At 43.8% G+C, this 18,903-nt stretch overlaps 1 protein-coding gene across 6 annotated transcripts in view; it reads right to left on the bottom strand.

Moving 5' to 3' along the window:
- LOC140728603 (solute carrier family 35 member F5-like) overlaps positions 1-18,903 on the bottom strand; it is a 177,998-nt gene that overhangs the window by 123,257 nt on the left and 35,838 nt on the right. For 5 of the 6 annotated variants that reach the window (XM_073047589.1, XM_073047585.1, XM_073047586.1 and 2 more), the window contains exon 2: positions 11,078-11,216. In XM_073047589.1, the coding sequence (XP_072903690.1) occupies positions 11,078-11,209 (132 nt within the window). In that variant the 5' untranslated portion in view covers positions 11,210-11,216. Of the gene's footprint in view, positions 1-2,410; positions 2,496-11,077; positions 11,217-18,903 lie in introns of those variants that run through there. The other variant, XM_073047588.1, reaches the window with a different exon arrangement.

The following is an 18,903-nucleotide window of genomic DNA, read 5'->3' as shown; positions in this document are numbered from 1 at the left end:
TCCTGCTGTCAGAGAGGGGAGATTGCCTTTTGATCGCTGGTGAGATCGTCCTGCTGCCGGAGAGGGGAGACTGCCTTTTGATCACTGGTGAGATCATTCTGCTGCCGGAGAGGGGAGACTGCCTTTTGATCGCTGGTGGGATCACTCTGCTGCCGGAGAGGGGAGACTGCCTTTTGATCGCTGCTGGGATCACTCTGCTGCCGGAGAGGGGAGACTGCCTTTTGATCACTGGTAGGTTCGCTCTGCTGCCGGAGAGGGCATTCGATCGCTGGTGGGATCGCTCTGCTGCCAGAGAGGGGAGATTGCCTTTTGATCGCTGCTGGGATCGCTCTGCTGTCGGAGAGGGGAGATTGCCTTTTGATCACTGGTGGGATCACTTTGCTGCCGGAGAGGAGAGACTGCCTTTTGATCACTGGTGAGATCGTCCTGCTGCCGGAGAGGGGAGACTGCCTTTTGATCGCTGCTGGGATCGCTCTGCTGTCGGAGAGGGGAGATTGCCTTTTAATCACTGGTGGGATCACTTTGCTGCCGGAGAGGAGAGACTGTCTTTTGATCACTGGTGAGATCGTCCTGCTGCCGGAGAGGGGAGACTGCCTTTTGATCGCTGCTGGGATCGTTCTGCTGTCGGAGAGGGGAGATTGCCTTTTGATCACTGGTGGGATCACTTTGCTGCCGGAGAGGAGAGAGAATGTGACTGTTACTGTTAGTGATTTTTGGGTTTAAGTCATTTACATTTAGCAGATGGCTTTGGCTACCAGTCTTCTGTTTCTTGAAAACATATTGTGGATTTAATTTGGAACAATGCATTCCTAAAAGCTGTGAATCCCAGTCCACAGATGATGTGAAGTTTGCATGTAATTTCAAAAGTAAGCTTTGTCTATACTTTGTAAACATGGAATTATCCTTCGTGTTTAGCAAATAAATACTGAGCCCCACATTGGGCCAGGAGACCTTCTACTGAAAGTGTCTCCATATGATGCCTGCTGTGCCTAGTTTTGTCAAATAAAGAAGCTGCTTTGTATCTATCAGTAACGCAATTTCATTCACGCAACAACATTTGGTGTCAGGAGTGGGATACCTTCGTGACCCATCGTGTGGCCAGCAAGCCTGAGTATTTTCTAAAATAGCACTCACACTTGGATCTGTTCGGGTCAGTGGTATACGGGAATACCAGGTATCACAATCGCGGAGAGCTGAACTGGTAGATATAAAAGTAGTGTGTGTATGTGAGGAAACTTTGCGTGTTAACTTGGTGAGATGAAGCCACCAGTTGCGAAGGGTGGTTACCAATGGTTCAGGATGCCAGAGTAGGGGGCGTGTATATTCGTTCGGGGAGCTGCATTTTACTGTATACATTTTGCAAGTGTGATGCAAATCAATACAGCAAGCATCATGAGTTCAGGTGCTCAAAAGTGGCAAATTGTGGTGTATATACTCTGTGGTTTTACGTATGTGCTGTTTAACTGGTACCTGTCTTTTATATTTTGCATAGTGTGGGAATTAGTGTGGCTGTATTTCAGGGAGAGGTTTTACCCAGATATATCTGTCGAATGGCACCTATTGAGATCAAGCAACGTCAGGTTGCGAACCCCGATGATCAAAGCCAGCACGTGACAATGATTACGACCATTCATAAGCCCCTCACATCCGGGGAGAAACAGAGCATTTTGTCAGAGTTGCCCTCACTTGAAATTGCATGTGGGAATTCGGAATTCTGGCGTAAGCTTGAGGAAATGGCTGAAATTCACCAGATGCACCCTAAAGATATACACGTGTTGGAAAAAGCGAAGTGCCCGAGGAATATGTGGGACAGGATGGCCCAGGGGTGCGGGATGGTACCTGGGCAACTACCGGGAAAGCCAGCAATGAAGAAAGATATTGCTTTTCTAAAGGGGAAGTGGGGCAGTGACTGGGGGGAGGTGAGAGTAACTGGGGAATGATAATGGCAGCGATTCAAAAAACTGATGAGACGGCTGTGGATAATGCAGAATGTAAATAGTGAGTGTATGAGGAGTATTCCGGGTTGGACAATCCAGGGAGGGAACGACTAAATTTTCCTGAAAATGCTGAAGGAAGGCCTGCACTCAGCCCATCAGGGAGTTTTAGATTTAGGCATAACGGTAGGGTTGACCTACTCTGCGATAGTTTCCTGGACCAGTAAGGTAGACAGAAGAAAGTGCAAGAGAGATCGTAAAATGGCTGTAGACGATGCAGCTGCTGTGATGTCTCAGAGAGTTTGTTTTGTTTGTTAGCGACCAGGGCATGGAGCAAGGAACTGCTGGAATAGACGTGGGACGATAAAGGAGCTGATATGCTACAGGTGTGGCCTATTGGGACACGGTTAGAAGCAGTGTCCAAAACAGAGGAAACAAAAACAGATGAACGTCACAGCAGACACACAATCTCTCACCCCATCGGTGCCCAGTCTGACTGACGATCAGATCAAAAAGGTCAGGAAAAGGTGTGGTGGCGGGAACACTGCCAGCGCTGGTGACCTGCAGATGTACACAAGAGCATTACTAGGGGGACGGCCATGCAATATGTTAGTGGACACAAGGGCATCGATATTGATCCGAAGCCCAAGATCTTAAGGCACAAACTAACGGAGATGGGAGTAGACTCTCACATGGTGGATTGGATAGTGGACTACTTGACAGATAGACCTCAGTATGTGCGGTTGGGAGACTGTAGGTCTGACACGGTGGTCAGCAGCACAGGAGCGCCGCAGGGGACCGTGCTCTCTCCGGTCCTGTTCACCCTGTACACATCAGACTTCCAATATAACTCGGAGTCCTGCCATGTGCAGAAGTTCGCTGATGACATGGCCATAGTGGGGTGCATCAGGAATGGACAGGAGGAAGAGTATAGGAAACTGATACAGGACTTTGTGATATGGTGCAACTCAAACTACCTGCGTCTCAATATCACCAAAACAAAGGAGATGGTGGTGGACTTTAGGAGATCTAGGCCTCATATGGAGCCAGTGATCATTAATGGAGAATGTGTGGAGCAGGTTAAGACCTACAAGTATCTGGGAGTACAGTTAGACGAGAAGCTAGACTGGACTGCCAACACAGATGCCTTGTGCAGGAAGGCACAGAGTCGACTGTACTTCCTTAGAAGGTTGGCGTCATTCAATGTTTGTAGTGAGATGCTGAAGATGTTCTATAGGTCAGTTGTGGAGAGCGCCCTCTTCTTTGTGGTGGCGTGTTGGGGAGGCAGCATTAAGAAGAGGGATGCCTCACGTCTTAATAAGCTGGTAAGGAAGGCGGGCTCTGTCGTGGGCAAAGTACTGGAGAGTATAACATCGGTAGCAGAGCGAAGGGCGCTGAGTAGGCTACGGTCAATTATGGAAAACCCTGAACATCCTCTACATAGCACCATCCAGAGACAGAAAAGCAGTTTCAGCGACAGGTTGCTATCGATGCAATGCTCCTCAGACAGGATGAAGAGATCAATACTCCCCAATGCCATTCGGCTTTACAATTCAACCGCCAGGAGTAAGATATGTTAAAGTGCCGGGGTTAGGACTCAATGTATTTAAGTAAACTACTTAAGAACTTCTTAAAAGCTATTATTAATGCTTTTTGAGAGGGTGATTTTAGATGCATATCATATTTTTACTGAGTTAAGTATTGTATGTCATTAGTTTTGCTACAATAAGTGTATGGGACATTGGAAAAAATGTTGAATTTCCCCATGGGGATGAATGAAGTATCTATCTATCTATAAAAGACATACTCTTGCCAACAACCGGACAGGCTATTTATATTAGGGGTGTAGGAGGGAAAACACTGAAAGCAGAAAGAAGTCACAAATACTAGAAAATGGGGGCGTGTAGCTTCCAGTGTATTTCTGGTTATGTCCGAATATTGAGGGCACTATCCTTGGAACAGACATCCTAAGGGAAGCAGGAGCTGTTATTGATTCAGGAAAGGGAGAAATAATATAGACAAGTCAGGGGCAGCGAACACATACAACCAACAGAATACACAACGCAACCTGGCTAGCATAGTCGCAGCTGCCCTGATCACCAGAGACTGGAGCCAGGATGGTGTCTACGGGTTACTTTGTCGGCAGCAAGATTGTGGACAAGTAAAGATAAACCCAGTTTAAATAGATGGGGACCTGCATAAACCCCATAAGCAGTACCCTATAAAAACTGACCACTGTCCAGGGTACAGTGAAGGCACAAAAACACCAGGGGATACTCAGAGAGACTGCGGCTATATGGCCAGCAAAGCCCAGTGAAACATATCCGTTAACCACAGGCTATACCGCCCTTAAAACCATGCCATTTTAGTAAAACTATATGAAGAGGTGGAGGCAGAAGAGAAGGAGAGGAGGCAGAGAAAGGGAGCAAAGGAGGGACCAGGTGGGCGCTGGGCACAAGGGGAGGGAAGAGTCCCACCATGTATTAGGAAGATATTACTGAAGTTATATCATGGGGTAATTACGGGTTGAGGGGAACCTGGGGCTTACAGGGATAGAATGACACAAAATGTGAAAGACCTTTGTAGTCAACTTAAAGTGTTGAAGGGCCGAGCGAAACAACAGCAGTGAATCGTTGATCAGAGAGCCAGAGGGAAAGGAGATGGTCCATCCACAGCCTGGCGACCAAGTCATGGTGAGGGTGCTGCCGGAAAGGGTTTGCCCTGAGGTGGGCAGGACCACAGACGGTACTCTTAACCAATGCCACTTGTGTCTGTGTGCAGACTCGGCGAGGCAGCCAGTGGAAACACTGGACTCAGGGTTAAACCGCACGACTCACCCTCCTGTTGCTCCCACAGACAGAGTGGGGGATCAAGTGTACCCAGTAACCATGTCATTACACCAGCTGGCCATGCCAGACCTGACCACAGCTGATGAAAACATACCCAGAGGAAACACAAAGGCTGAAAATCCCGACAGCATGGCAGAAAACCGTCAGTAACATGCTAAAGTGTGATGGTGATGGTACTCTATAATGAAGGCTGGTTGCTGAAGGTAGATGATTAGTTTAATAGCATAGAATAGAGAAGATATTGGAAAATAGATGGGGAGGGATTTTTAAGTTAAAGCAGAGACAGCAAGTTCCACAACTTCGATGGGTTTCAGACTGCACACGGCATCTGAAGGATGTCACCCCCAGTCTGAATGAGAAGCTGGGCCCTTTCAGCAGTCGGGTCAGTGATCGACTGGACAGTTCTGAAGGGGGTGCCACCATGGAGACCACCCCACCCCTTCCTGTACATCGATGAGAGGGCCTGTGGGTGCTCTTGGAAAGAGAGTTTCAGTGACCAGAGAATGAAGGGGGGGGGGGGAAGGCAAGGAATGTGATTAAGCTGCAATCAACCTGCAGTGAAAGAGCTGACAGGCACATGAAAGAAGCCGCATTTCTAAAGGTAGTGATTAGGGAATGCTAGGGTAGATATTGAGGCACACAAAATTGAGGGGGGGGGGGGTGAATTGTGAGGCAGGGTGTTTCTGCTGCCCTATTTGAGTAGATCCTCCTAGGTTGGCCTTTCCTGGTACAAATTTATTTTTGTCCAGGAGGGCTAAGAGGAGGGACTGTTAGAGTGATTTTTGGGTTTAGGTCATTTACATTTAGCAAATGGCTTTGGCTACCAGTCTTCTGTTCTTTGGTAATGTATTGTGGATGTACGAATGTTTGTAATTTGCAACAATGCATTCCTAAAAGCTATGAATCAGAAGATGTGAAGTTTGCATGTAGTTTCAAAAGAAAGCATTGTCTATACTTTGTAAATATGGAATTGTCCTTTGTGTTTAGCAAATAAATATTAAGCCCCACTTTGGGCTAGGGGACCTTTCCACCGAAAGCGTTTCCATATGAAGCCTACTGTACCTTGTTTTGTCGAATGAAGAAGCTGCTTTGTATCTACCAGTAACTCCCTCTGGCGATTTCATTCATGCAACAACAGTTACCTAGGTTTTCTACCCAGGATATAGATATGATATGGACTTGGACGATTGACTTTCCCCCCCCCCCAGTCTTATAGTTTTTTTATATTCTGTGTTTTACACCCAATTTTTCCACATTTTTTGTGTGCAGGGGAGGGGGATTTGGGGGTTGACAATTGTGCTGCCATTCTTTTCTTTCTTGGTTTTGTGGCTATCTGGAGAAAAAGAATTTCAGAGTTGTATTTTATCATTGTATTTTAATGATAAATGAACCTCTGAGTCCTTTGTGTCTATCCACCTTGACCAGATTTCTAGTCCCTGCTGCTGAAATGCATCCTGATAGCATAATGCTACCTTCACCAGACTTTACAACAGGGATGGTGTTATCTGACTGTTGCATAGTATTAGATTTATCCCACATGTACCACTTAGTGTTGAGACCAAAAAGTTCCACTTCAGTCTCATCCAACCACAAGGCCTTCTTCACAGTATCTTTTAGGTGATGCTTTGTAAAGTCTTTATGGGCAAGAACATGATTTTTTTGTTTTCCTGAGCTTTTATCTTGCCACAGCGATGGAGGATGAGAGGTGACCTGATAGAGGTGTAAAGGATGATGACGGGCATTGATCGTGTGGATAGCCAGAGGTTTTTTCCCTAGGGCTGAAATGGCTAACACGAGGGGGCATAGTTTTAAGATGCTTGCCAGAAGTAAGTTTTTCACACAGAGAGTGGTGGATGCATGGAAGATACTGCCAGCGAAGGTGGTAGAGGATTATATAATAGGGTATTTTAAGAGACTCTTAGATAGGTACGCAGAGTTTAGAAAAATGGAGGGCTGTGCAGTAGGGAAATTCTAAACAGTTTCTAGAGTAAGTTACATGGCTGGCACACACTGTAGGCTGAAGGGCCTGTAATGTGATTTCTATGTTTCGTCCATAAATATACTCTTTCTGCAAGGCTTTAGAGAATACGGAGCCATGAACATCATCTGCAGTTGCAGCCACTGCCTTTCACAGCTCACTCAGAGTGATGGTTGGCATCACAGCAGCCTCTGTTACAAGTGCCATTCTTCTCTGGTGACTAGGCTTAGAGGGGGAGCCTGACCTGGGCAGTGTGGCTGTGGTTTCATATTTTTCCCCCAGTGGACTGCACTGAGCTCCAAGGCATGTTCAGTGTCTTAGAGATGGTCTTGTATCCTTCCTCAGACTTTTGCTTCTCTATTACAATTTCTCTGACTTGTCTTGAATTCTCTTTTGTCTTAATTTTAGTTTGGTCTGTTGAAAATCGACCACACTATCGGACCTTACAGATAGAAAGTTTACTTATTCAGTTAATCCTCTAATTTTCTACATCAACATTTGGGTGAATTGGTAAGCACCAAGGAAAGTTAACATAATAATTACAAAGGAGATGGACACCTTTTCTGCCACACAATTTTGGTTTTAATTTTTAGTAAATTGTTGACAGGTTTTGGAATTTTTCTTTTGATTTAATATGATGCTCAATGTTTTGTAGACTGCTCACCTCCCTCTGCAGCTGGATCCTAGACTTCCTGACTGGGAGACCTCAGTCAGTCTGGATTGGGAGCAGCATCTCCAAAACCATCACACTGAGCACGGGGGCCCCCCAGGGCTGTGTGCTCAGTCCACTGCTGTTCACTCTGCTGACCCACGAATGTGCTGCAATACACAGCTCGAATCACATCATCAAGTTCACCGATGACACAACTATGGCGTGTCTCATCAGCAAGAACGATGAGTCAGCATACAGAGAGGAGGTGCAGTGGCTAAAGGACTGGTGCAGAGCCAACAACCTGTCTCTGAATGTGAACAAAACAGATGGTTGTTGGCGTCAGGAGAGCATGGAGTGACCACTCTCTGCTGAACATCGATGGCTCCTCCGTTGAGATGGTTATAGCACCAAATTTCTTGGTGTTCACCTGGTCCCTCAACACCAGCTCCATAGCAAAGAAACCCCAGCAGATTCTCTACTTTCTGCAAAGGCTGAGTAAAGTTCATCTTCCAGTCCCCATCCTCACCACATTCTACAGAGGATGTATAGAGAGCATCCTGAGCAGCTGCATCACTGCCTGGTTCAGGAATTGCACCGTTTCGGATCGCAAGACTCTGCAGCGGATAATGAGGTCAGCTGAGAAGATCATCGGGGTCTCTCTTCTCGCCATTACAGACATTTACACCACACACTGCATGCGCAAAGCTAACAGCATTATGAAGGACCCCACACACCCTTCATACAAATTCTTCTCCCTCCTGCCGTCTGGGAAAAGGCACCGAAGCATTCGGGCCTCATGACCAGACTGTGCAGCAGTTTCTTCCCCCAAGCCATCAGACTCCTCAATACCCAGAGCCTGGACTGACATCTACATCATTTATTATTGTATTGAAATTTGTCCTCTACTGTGCCTATTGTCTTGTTTATTATTTATTTATTAATTATTGTACTGCCCTGCACTTTATTGTGCACTTTATGTAGTCTTGTGTAGGTCTGTAGTCTAGTGTAGTTTTATACGTACACAACACTGGAAGAACTCAGCAGGTCAGGCAGCATCTATTTCGGGCCGAGACCCTTCATCAGGAATGGGGGGGGGGAAAAAGAGGGCCGAAGCCCAGTAATAGAGATAGGGGAGGGGGTAGGGCCTAGAGATGCCAGGTGGAAAACCAATCAGAGGAACGATAAAGGGGGCAGGGGGAGGGGATAAGCATGAAAGAACTGTAGAGATAAAGAAGCAGAAAGTTGAAAGGGGAGAGAGAGGCAGAGAGGGACCTGGGATAGGGGATGTAGCACTATGGTCCTGGAGGAACGTTGTTTAGTTTTTACAGTGTATTGTATCAGCAGTTTATGGTTGAAATTACAATAAAAAGCGACTTGAGTTGACTTGACTTGACTCAAAAATGCTAGTTTAATAAATTAAATTTAGAAAATTAAACAGTAAAATATGAAAATAATTGTGGGGGGGTGAATACATTTTCAAGGCACTGTACCTGTAACCTGCAATGCTTTTAATTATTTAAACAATAGTACACAATCTTCTCCTTATAGTAGGTGTTATAATTCTAAGCTACCATAAAACTAACCTGTTTGTTAAATGTGTATGTTAATGATAACTCAATATGTTTTATGAGGGCATTTCAAAAAACAGGTGAAATATATAATTACATCTATGTTTCTAAAGCATATAACACATCTCTTAAGACAATAAGACAGAGGAGCAGAATTAGGCTATTCAGTCCATCAACTCTGCTCTGCCATTCCATCATGGCTGATTTATTATTTCTCTCTCAACACTATTCTCCGGCCTTCTTCTCGTAACCTCTGACACCCTGACTAATCAATACCTATCAACTTCCACTTTAAATATATCAGTGACTTGACCTCCACAGCTGTCTGTGGCAATGAATTCCTCAGATTCACCACCTAGCTGAAGAAATTCCTCATCTCTGTTCTAAAGGGACGTCCTTGTGTTCTGAGGCTGTGCCCTCTGGTCTGAGACTCCTCCTTGTATCTTTATGCTTCCTTTTATGTTTGCACAATTTATTTTATTTTCTGCATGACAGTCTTTTTTTAAAATAGGTTCTTTTGTGTTTGTTTTGTGGCCGCCTGTAAGACTAATCTCAAGATAATATAATGTATACATGCTTTCATAACAAATGTACTTTGAACATCTCTTGATATATTAACCACAATAATTAAAAGTGTTACATGCCTAAAATAAGAAGTCTCTTTCCACTCACTTGAGCCTGAATTCCTGCACTCCCTACCCACCCACAACGACCCAGATTCCCACACCTCACTTCCACTTACTCAGGCCTCAGACGTTACATGGTATATGATATGTGCTGGTCTGCTGTTGCAGAAGTCCGAAGTGTGTTGGATTACCAGTGTGTTGCAGGAAAGCTTACTCTGTGACAATGAACTACACTCTGATCAACATCCTTCAAATGGAATACCCAAAGGCTCCTGAATTCATCATTGCTGGTGACTTCAACCAGGCCAACTTGAAGCGTGCGTTAGCTCAACACTAGCATCACGCCGCCTGTCCCACCAGGGGCAGAAACACCCTCAAGCATCAAACCCTCAACCTCAACTATACAACCATCAAAAATGCATGTGAAGCTCTTGTCCACAGACCACAGGGATGTGCTGCTTCTTCCTGCATACAGACAGAATCTGAAAGAGGACAGTCCGGTACAGAACGTCGTATAGTACTGGTCTGAGGAAAACGATGAGATTCTATGTGATTGCTTTGAGTCAGTAGTCCGGTCCATTTTCAAAGACCAGCCTAGATGAGTATGTCACTATTATCACAGACTTTACCACAAGTGTGCTTGGACTGTACACCAACGAGGACAACCTGGGTGTTTCCGAATGAGAAACCATGGATGAAGCAGGAGGTACAACCCCCATTAAAGTCTAAGTCTGTAGCATTTAAATCAGATGACCTTGAACTTTGAAGGTGGGGACATCGTAAGCAGTGTGTGAGGAAGCGGAAGCAAGGCCAGCGGGCAGGAGTCCGTGCCAGGAAAAAAGCCAGCCCCAACCAGCTGACTCTCCCGTCCATTCTGCTCTCCAATGGACATTAAATTGGACCACATCTGTGGCAACGAAATACTCGGCAGGAGTACAGAGACGGACGGAATCCCGGACACTGCCATTCAGCTGTTTATTTATGTAACAGATTTTCCCCCAAGCCATCGGACTACCAACCTACTGCCCGCTGCTGTGCCTATTGTCTTGTTTATTATTTATTGTAATGCCTGCACTGTTCTGTGTACTTTATGCAGTCCTGGGTAGGTCTGTAGTCTAGTGTAGTTTTTGTACTGTGTCATGTAGCACCATGGTCCTGAAAAATGTTGTCTCATTTTTACTATGTACTGTACCAGTAGCTATGGTCGAAATAACAATAAAAAGTGACTTGACTTGACTTGAAATAAATCAAGATATGACCTCTGTAAAGTTATAAGAACTCACCACACAGGTTACAACACGAAGTGTGGCCGCATTGGCAACAACAGATAGATGCAATTTTCAGAATGTGACTGCAATATTAATGATGAGTTGCTGTAAATATGACATGAAACAACTAAAAATCTGCAAAATAGAATGAATTTAAGGAAACATTCTGTCAAACCAGATAATACAAGACCACTGCACTTACTGAAGTAAGTTCAGATGATGCAACCCAGATGACGTCAACAATCAACAAAATGATTATTCCGAGGACCATCCGTCGCCTCTGGGGGAAACTGCTTTGTGAGCTCATTCGATTCATGATAAACACCCACACCATTTGTAACCTGTCAAACACAAATATTAGAGCAGTGAATGCAAGTAAGTGTATAAAATTATCTGCATTTTCTATCATTACTCTAACATACTAATCTCATTCATTCATATGCAGCCTTTGTCCATTCAGACTGTTTATCTATTATGATTCATGCAGAAACAATGTTTCCATCATCTCCCTCTCCCTCTCTTTTTTTCCATGTTTTCATCTTTTGGCATCCCATTCACTGTTGTTCTTTCTCAGGGGACCATCCTGGACCCAGCACACAAGTATAATTGCAATTGTGAAGAAAGCATAGATATGTAATGAAAAGTTTCTTGACTGGCTGCATCACGACCTGATATGGAAACACCAATGCTTTGGAATGGAAGATCCATTAAAAGATAGTGGATTCAGCCGAGTATATCATGGGTAAAGCGCTCCCAACCATTGAGCACATCTACATGAAACACTGTCATAGGAAAGTAGTATCCATCATCAGAGATCCCCACCACCCAGGTCATGCTCTCTTCTCTCTGCTGTCATCAGGTAGAAGGCACAAGAGCCTCAGGACTCACACCACCATACCAGCACGTATCATGTACAGGTTTCCCCCGCAATCCAAAAGTACAGTATTTCTATGAAACCGTTTGTAAACCAAAATGTCGTAAAGCAAAGAAGCAATTACTATTAATTTATATGGGAAAAGTTTTTGAGCGTTTCCAGACCCAAAAAATAACCTACCAAATCATACCAAGTAACACATAAAACCTAAAATAACACTAACATATAGTAAAAGCAGGAATGATATGATAAATATACAGCCTATATAAAGTAGAAATATTGTATGTACAGTGTAGTTTCACCTATCAAAATCGGGAAGACAGCGAGCCAAAGTCAATTTGGAGAAAAAAAAACACGCATGCGCAAACAACTGCCCGCACAAGGTTTCACGGTCATTGTAGTCTTTCTCGGGGTAAACACACATATAAAGCGGGTGTCTTTTTTTCGTAAAAGCGAAAATCCTCTTTGGTTAGCGAAAACAGGTACTAATGTAGGTCTTTCGTAACAGCGAGTTGTCGTAAAGCGAACGTTCGAAAAACGGGGAACACCTGTACTATGTAACATCTGAGGTGAGTAAGCGGAAGGGATCTGGGTCATTGTGGGTGGGTAGGGAGTGCAGGAATTCAGGCTCATGTGAGTAGGACTTTTTATTTTAGGCATGTAACACTTTTAATTATTGTACCCTTTTGAAAGGGTACCCCTCAACCAACTGGCTCTTGAATAAAAGAGGATAAATATGCTCACTTGCCTCATTATTGAGATCACAAGATCACAAGACAAGGAGCAGAAGTAGGCCATTCAATCCATCGAGTCTGCTCTGCCACTCCACCATGAGCTAAACTATTCTCCCATCTAGTTCCAATTTCTGGCTTTTCCCCCATATCTCTTGATACCCTGACTAATTAGAAACCTATCAATCTCCTCCTGACGAAGGCCATTTCATTCTTGGAGTCATCTTTGTGAACATCCTCAGACCCTCTGCAACACCAGCACATATTTTCTAAGATGAGGGGCCCAAAAGTGTTCACAATTCTCAAGGTGAAACATCACCAGTGCATTATAAAGCTTCAACATCACATCCTTGCTTTTGTATTCTAGACTTCTTGAAATGAATGCTAACATGGCATTTGCCTTCCTCACCACCAACTCTAAGGCTATGTCCACACTAGATTGGATAAATCCGTAACCGAAGCTTTTCCTCTTCACTTTGACCCTCTGTCCACACTGAAATGGCATTTTCCTCCCCCGAAAATGTAACTTTTCTAAAACGCCCTCCAGAGTGTGTAAATTTGAAAACGCCGGTTGGGCAGAGTAATGTGGACGGGATAACTGGATATTTTTAAAAACGCTGTCGTGTCCTGCAGGAACAGATAGTGGTGGTACCTCGGCAGTTCATTGTTTTCCTGAACACAACCAAACAATTTCAGAACAGACAGCAATGAGACTGAAGCTAGAAGAGTTAGAAATGTGTTCACTAAATACTTTGACCCATAACTTACTGAATAAATAAATGTACTAATATATCTCAGAATTTTGGATTTTCTTCCCCGTTTAGAAAATTGTCCGCACATTTATTTCTACTACCAAAGTGCATGAACATGCATTTTCCAGCATTTTTTTTCATTTTCCACTTTCTTCCCATTCTCTTAATCTAAGTCCTTCTGATTCCGACCTGTTTCCGCGACACTATCTGCCCCTCCACCAATCTTCATATCATCTGCAAACTTGGCAACAAAGCCATCTATTCCATCATCTAAATCACTTATATACAGCATAAACAGAAGTGGTCCCAACACCGACCCCTGTGGAACACCACTAGTCATTGTCAGCCAACCAGAAAAGGATCCTTTTATTCCCACTCACTGCCTCCTACCAATCAGCCAATGCTCTAACTATGTTAGTAACTTTCCTGTTACTCTTAACTTGGGAAGCAGCCTCATGTGTGGCACCTCGTCAAAGGCTTTCTGGAAGTCCAAATATACAACATCCACTGCATCCCCTTTCTCTATCCTACTTGTAATCTCTTCAAAAAATTCCAACAGGTTCGTCAGACAGGATTTTCCCTGAAGGAAAGCATGCTGACTTTATACTATCTTGTCCTGTGTCACCAAGTGCTCCATCACCTCATCCTTAACAATTAACTCTAACATCTTCTGAACCACTGAGGTCAGGCTAACTGGTCTATAATGTCCTTTCTGCTGTCTTCTTCTTTTCTTAAACAGTGAAGTGACATTTGCAATTTTCCAGTCCTCTGGCACCATGCCAGAGTTCAATAATTTCTTAAAAATTATTTCTAATGCCACTACAATCTCTAACACTACATCTTTCAGAACTCTAGGATGCAGTTCATCTGGTCCGGGTGACTTATGTACCCTTGGGTCTTTCAGCTTTTACAGCACCTTCTCTCTTGTAACAGTAGCTCCACGTATTTCTCTTCCTTCACAAACCACAACATCGGGCATACTGCTACTGTCTTCCACAGTGAAGATTGATGCAAAATACTCATTTAGTTCATCAGCCATCTCCTTGACCCGTTATTATTTCTCCTGCCTCTGCCTCATTTTCTAGCGGTCCTATATCCACTCTTATTTCTCTCTTATTTTTAACATACTTGAGAAAAGCTTTTACTATCCATTTTGATATTATTTGCTAGCTTGCTTTCATATTTCATCTTTTTCTTTCTAATGATTTTTTTAGTTGCTCTCTGTAGGTTTTTAAAAACTTTCCAATCCTCTCTCTTCCCACTAATTTTTGCTTTGTTGTATGCCCATTCTTTTGCTCTTACAATGGCTTTGACTTCCCTTGTCAGCCATGGTTGTACTATTTACCATTCGAGTATTTCTTCATTTTTGGAATACATGTGTACTGCTCCTTTCTCATTTTTTTTTGCCAGAAACACACACCATTGCTGCTCTGCTGACATCCCTGCCAGCATCTCCTTCCAATTTACTTTGGCCAACCCCTCTCTCATACCACCTTTACCTTAAGCTCACTAATCGCCTCCAGTTCATTACATAACTCCCAATCCACTATAGCTGATCCCTTAGCAGGCTCAATGACAAACTGCTCTAAAAAGCTATCCCTTGGGCATTCAACAACACCTTTTCTATTTCCTGTTGTAACCTGTGGTCCACCTCCCAGCCACTGTTGGGAGGCCTGTATATAACCGCCATCAACAAACATTACATATATTCTATTCTTTTATATTATATATAACAAAACGACAATGTTGTTTATCTGTGGTACATATAATTTTCAAAGCACAAAAATATATTTATAACATTCCCAAAGACAACTAATCTTATGCCAATAGCAAATCACTAACCTTTTTCATTTCTTGTGTTAAAACCTAGCTACAATTATTCATCATGCATTTCTTTCAACAATTTCTGAAAAATAATGCATCAGCACCACCAATCTACATTCATGTTCATTAATCAGTTTCTGCTCTAACAGAAATTTTGAAAGGAGTGTGTATTTCAGTTGGAATAAACTGAAGGGAAGTGATTTGTAGATCTCTGGGGCAGAGCTGCAATGTGTAACTACGGTAATTATTAGAATTTCACACTTCCAGCTTTCAAAATCTTTCAGCATACAGTATAAAGTTTCTTGAATTGCAGTTGAGATATTATGTTCTACAATCTTATAATTACTGACAGGGAGTATTCTGGAGTTACGTGAATATAGTAGATATTAATTCAAACAAGAACCAGTCTTCATAAAAAAGATACAGAAACATCATCGGCTTAACTCTGCATGGTAGCAGCAGAGACACCGAGGAGCAGATTGGGAAGCAGATTGGGAGGCAGATTTTGGAAAGGTGCAAAAATAATAGGATTGTTATCATGGGTGACTTTAACTTCCCTAATATTGATTGGCAACACACACAAAATGCTGGTGGAACGCAGCAGGCCAGGCAGCATCGATAGGAAGAAGCACTGTCGATGTTTCGGGCCGACACCCTTCGTCAGGACCTGACGAATTCATGGGAATTTCCAGCATCTGCAGATTTCCTCGTGTTTAATATTGATTGGCATCTGATTAGTTCCAATGGTTTAGATGGGGCAGAGTTTGTTAAGTGTGTCCAGGATGGATTCCTGTCACAGTATGTTGACAGGCCAACTAGAGGGAATGCCATACTAGATCTAGTATTAGGTAACGAACTGGGTCAGGTCACAGATCTGTCAGTGGGTGAGCATCTGGGGGACAGTGATCACCGCTCCCTGGCCTTTAACATTATCATGGAAAAAGACAGAATCAGAGAGGACAGGAAAATTTTTAATTGGGGAAGGGCAAATTATGAGGCTATAAGGCTAGAACTTGCAGGTGTTAATTGGGGTGATGTTTTTGCAGGGAAATGTACTATGGACATGTGGTTGATATTTAGGCATATTTAGGGATAGCACCATCCAGAGACAGAGAAGCAGTTTCAGTGACAGGTTACTGTCGATGCAATGCTCCTCAGACAGGATGAAGAGGTCAATACTCCCCAATGCCATTAGGCTTTACAATTCAACTGCCAGGACTTAAGAACTTTTTTAAAGCTATTATTAATGCTTTTTGAGTTAGTGATTTAGATGCATATCATATTATTACTGAGTTAAGTATTGTATGTAATGAGTTTTTGCTACAACAAGTGTATGGGACATTGGAAAAAATGTTGAATTTCCCCATGGGGATGAATAAAGTATCTATCTATCTATCTTGCAGGAAGTTAGGGATAAATTTGTCCCGGTGAGGAAGATAAAGAATGGTATGGTGAAGGAACCATGGGTGACAAGTGAGGTGGAAAATCTAGTCAGGTGGAAGGCAGCAGCATACATGAGGTTTAGGAAGCAAGGATCAGATGGGTCTATTGAGGAATATAGGGTAGCAAGAAAGGAGCTTAAGAAGGGGCTGAGGAGAGCAAGAAGGGGGCATGAGAAGGCCTTGGCGAGTAGGGTAAAGGAAAACCCCAAGGCATTCTTCAATTATGTGAAGAACAAAAGGTTGACAGGTGTGAAGATAGGACCAATTAGAGATAAAGGTTGAGAAGATGTGCCTGGAGGCTGAGCGAGGTCCTCACTGAATACCTTTCTTCGGTATTCACCAATGAGAGGGAACTTGATGACGGTGAGGACTATATGAGTGAGGTTGATGTTCTGGAGCATGTTGATATTAAGGGAGAGGAGGTGTTGGAGTTGTTAAAATACATTATGATGGATAAGTCCCTGGGTCCTGACGGAATATTCCTCAGGCTGCTCCACGAGGCGAGGGAAGAGATTGCTGAGCCTCTGGCTAGGATCTTTATGTCCTCGTTGTCCACGGGAATGGTACCGGAGGATTGGAGGGAGGCGAATGTTGTCCCCTTGTTCAAAAAAGGTAGTAGGAATAGTCCAGGTAATTATAGACCAGTGAGCCTTACGTCTGTGGTGGGAAAGCTGTTGGAAAAGATTCTTAGAGATAGAATCTATGGGCATCTAGAAAATCATGGACTGATCAGGGCCAGTCAGCATGGCTTTGCGAAGGGCAGATCGTGTTTAACAAGCCTGATAGAGTTCTTTAAGGAGGTGACCAGGACTATAGGTGAGGGTAGTGTAGTGGATGTGATCTACATGGACTTTAGTAAGGCATTTGACAAGGTACCACACGGTAGGCTTATTCAGAAAGTCAGAAGGCATGGGATCCAGGGAAGTTTGGCCAGGTAGATTCAGAATTGGCTTGCTTGCAGAAAGCAGAGGGTCGTGGTGGAGGGAGTACATTCGGATTGGAAGACTGTGACTAGTGGCGTCCCACAAGGTTGGGTTCTGGGACCTCTACTTTTCTTGATTTTTATTAATGACCTGGATGTGGGGGTAGAAGGGTGGGTTGGCAAGTTTACAAACGACACAAAAGTTGGTGGTGTTGTGGATAGTGTTGAGGATTGTTGAAGATTGCAGAGAGACATTGATAGAATGCAAAAGTGGGCTGAGAAGTGGCAGATGGAGTTCAACTCAGAGAAGCGCGAGGTTCTCACTTTGGAAGGACAAACTCCAAGGCAGAGTACAAAGTAAATGGCAGGATACTTGCGAGTGTGGAGAAACAGAGGGATCTGGGGGTACATGTCCACAGATCCGTGAAAGTTGCCTCACAGGTAGATACGGTAGTTAAGAAAGCTTATGGGGTGTTAGCTTTCATAAGTCGAGGGACAGAGTTTAAGAAACGCAATGTAATGATGCAGCTCTATAAAACTCTGGTTAGGCCACACTTGGAGTACTGTGTCCAGTTCTGTTCGCCTCACTATAGGAAGGATGTGGAAGCATTGGAAAGGGTACAGAGGAGATTTACCAGGATGCTGCCTGGTTTAGAGAGATCAGAGATTAAGGAAGCTTGGGCTTTACTCTCTGGAGAGAAGGAGGATGAGGGGTTTGCATCATTGTGATTTGAGTTTAATCTGGCAGACCAGACAGATAAGGTCACTTAGCAATATTAAAATGTGGTCACAGGTCTAGACAATCAATAGTGTTTGTGTACTTATGATATTTGTGTACTCAGAGAGAACCCTGACAACATTAATTTTGGCTAGTTGGTATTTCTGTCCCCAGTAGCTTGCAGACTATTTGTGTGAGCAAACACAAGGAAATCTGCAGATGCTGGAAATTCAAACAACAACACACACAAAATGCTGGTGGAACACAGCAGGCCAGGCAGCATCTATAGGGAGAAGTGCTGTTGATGTTTCGGGCCGAGACCCTTCGTCAGGACTAACTGAAAGGAAAGATAGTAAGAGATTTAAACGTAGTGGGGGGAGGGGGAAATGCGAAATGATAGGAGAAGACCAGAGGGGGTGGGATGAAGCTAAGAGCTGGAAAGGTGATTGGCGAAACTGATACAGAGCTGAAGAAGGGAAAGGATCATGGGACAGGAGGCCTCAGGAGGAAGAAAGGCTGGGGGGAGCACCAGAGGGAGATGGAGAACAGGCAAACAACTAAATATGTCAGGGATGGGGTAAGAAGGGGAGGAGGGGCATTAACAGAAGTTAGAGAAGTCAATGTTCATGCCATCAGGTTGGAGGCCACCCAGCCGGTATATAAGGTGTTGTTCCTCCAACCTGAGTTTGGATATTTGTGTGAGTTACTTTGTGACAAAAGGTATTTGAACAATCAGATGCATCACTGTAGATATGTAATTCAAAG

This window comes from Hemitrygon akajei, chromosome 5, assembly GCF_048418815.1.
Source record: "Hemitrygon akajei chromosome 5, sHemAka1.3, whole genome shotgun sequence".
Classification (NCBI taxonomy): Eukaryota; Metazoa; Chordata; class Chondrichthyes; order Myliobatiformes; family Dasyatidae; genus Hemitrygon; species Hemitrygon akajei.
This window is presented reverse-complemented; position numbering and strand designations above follow the sequence as displayed.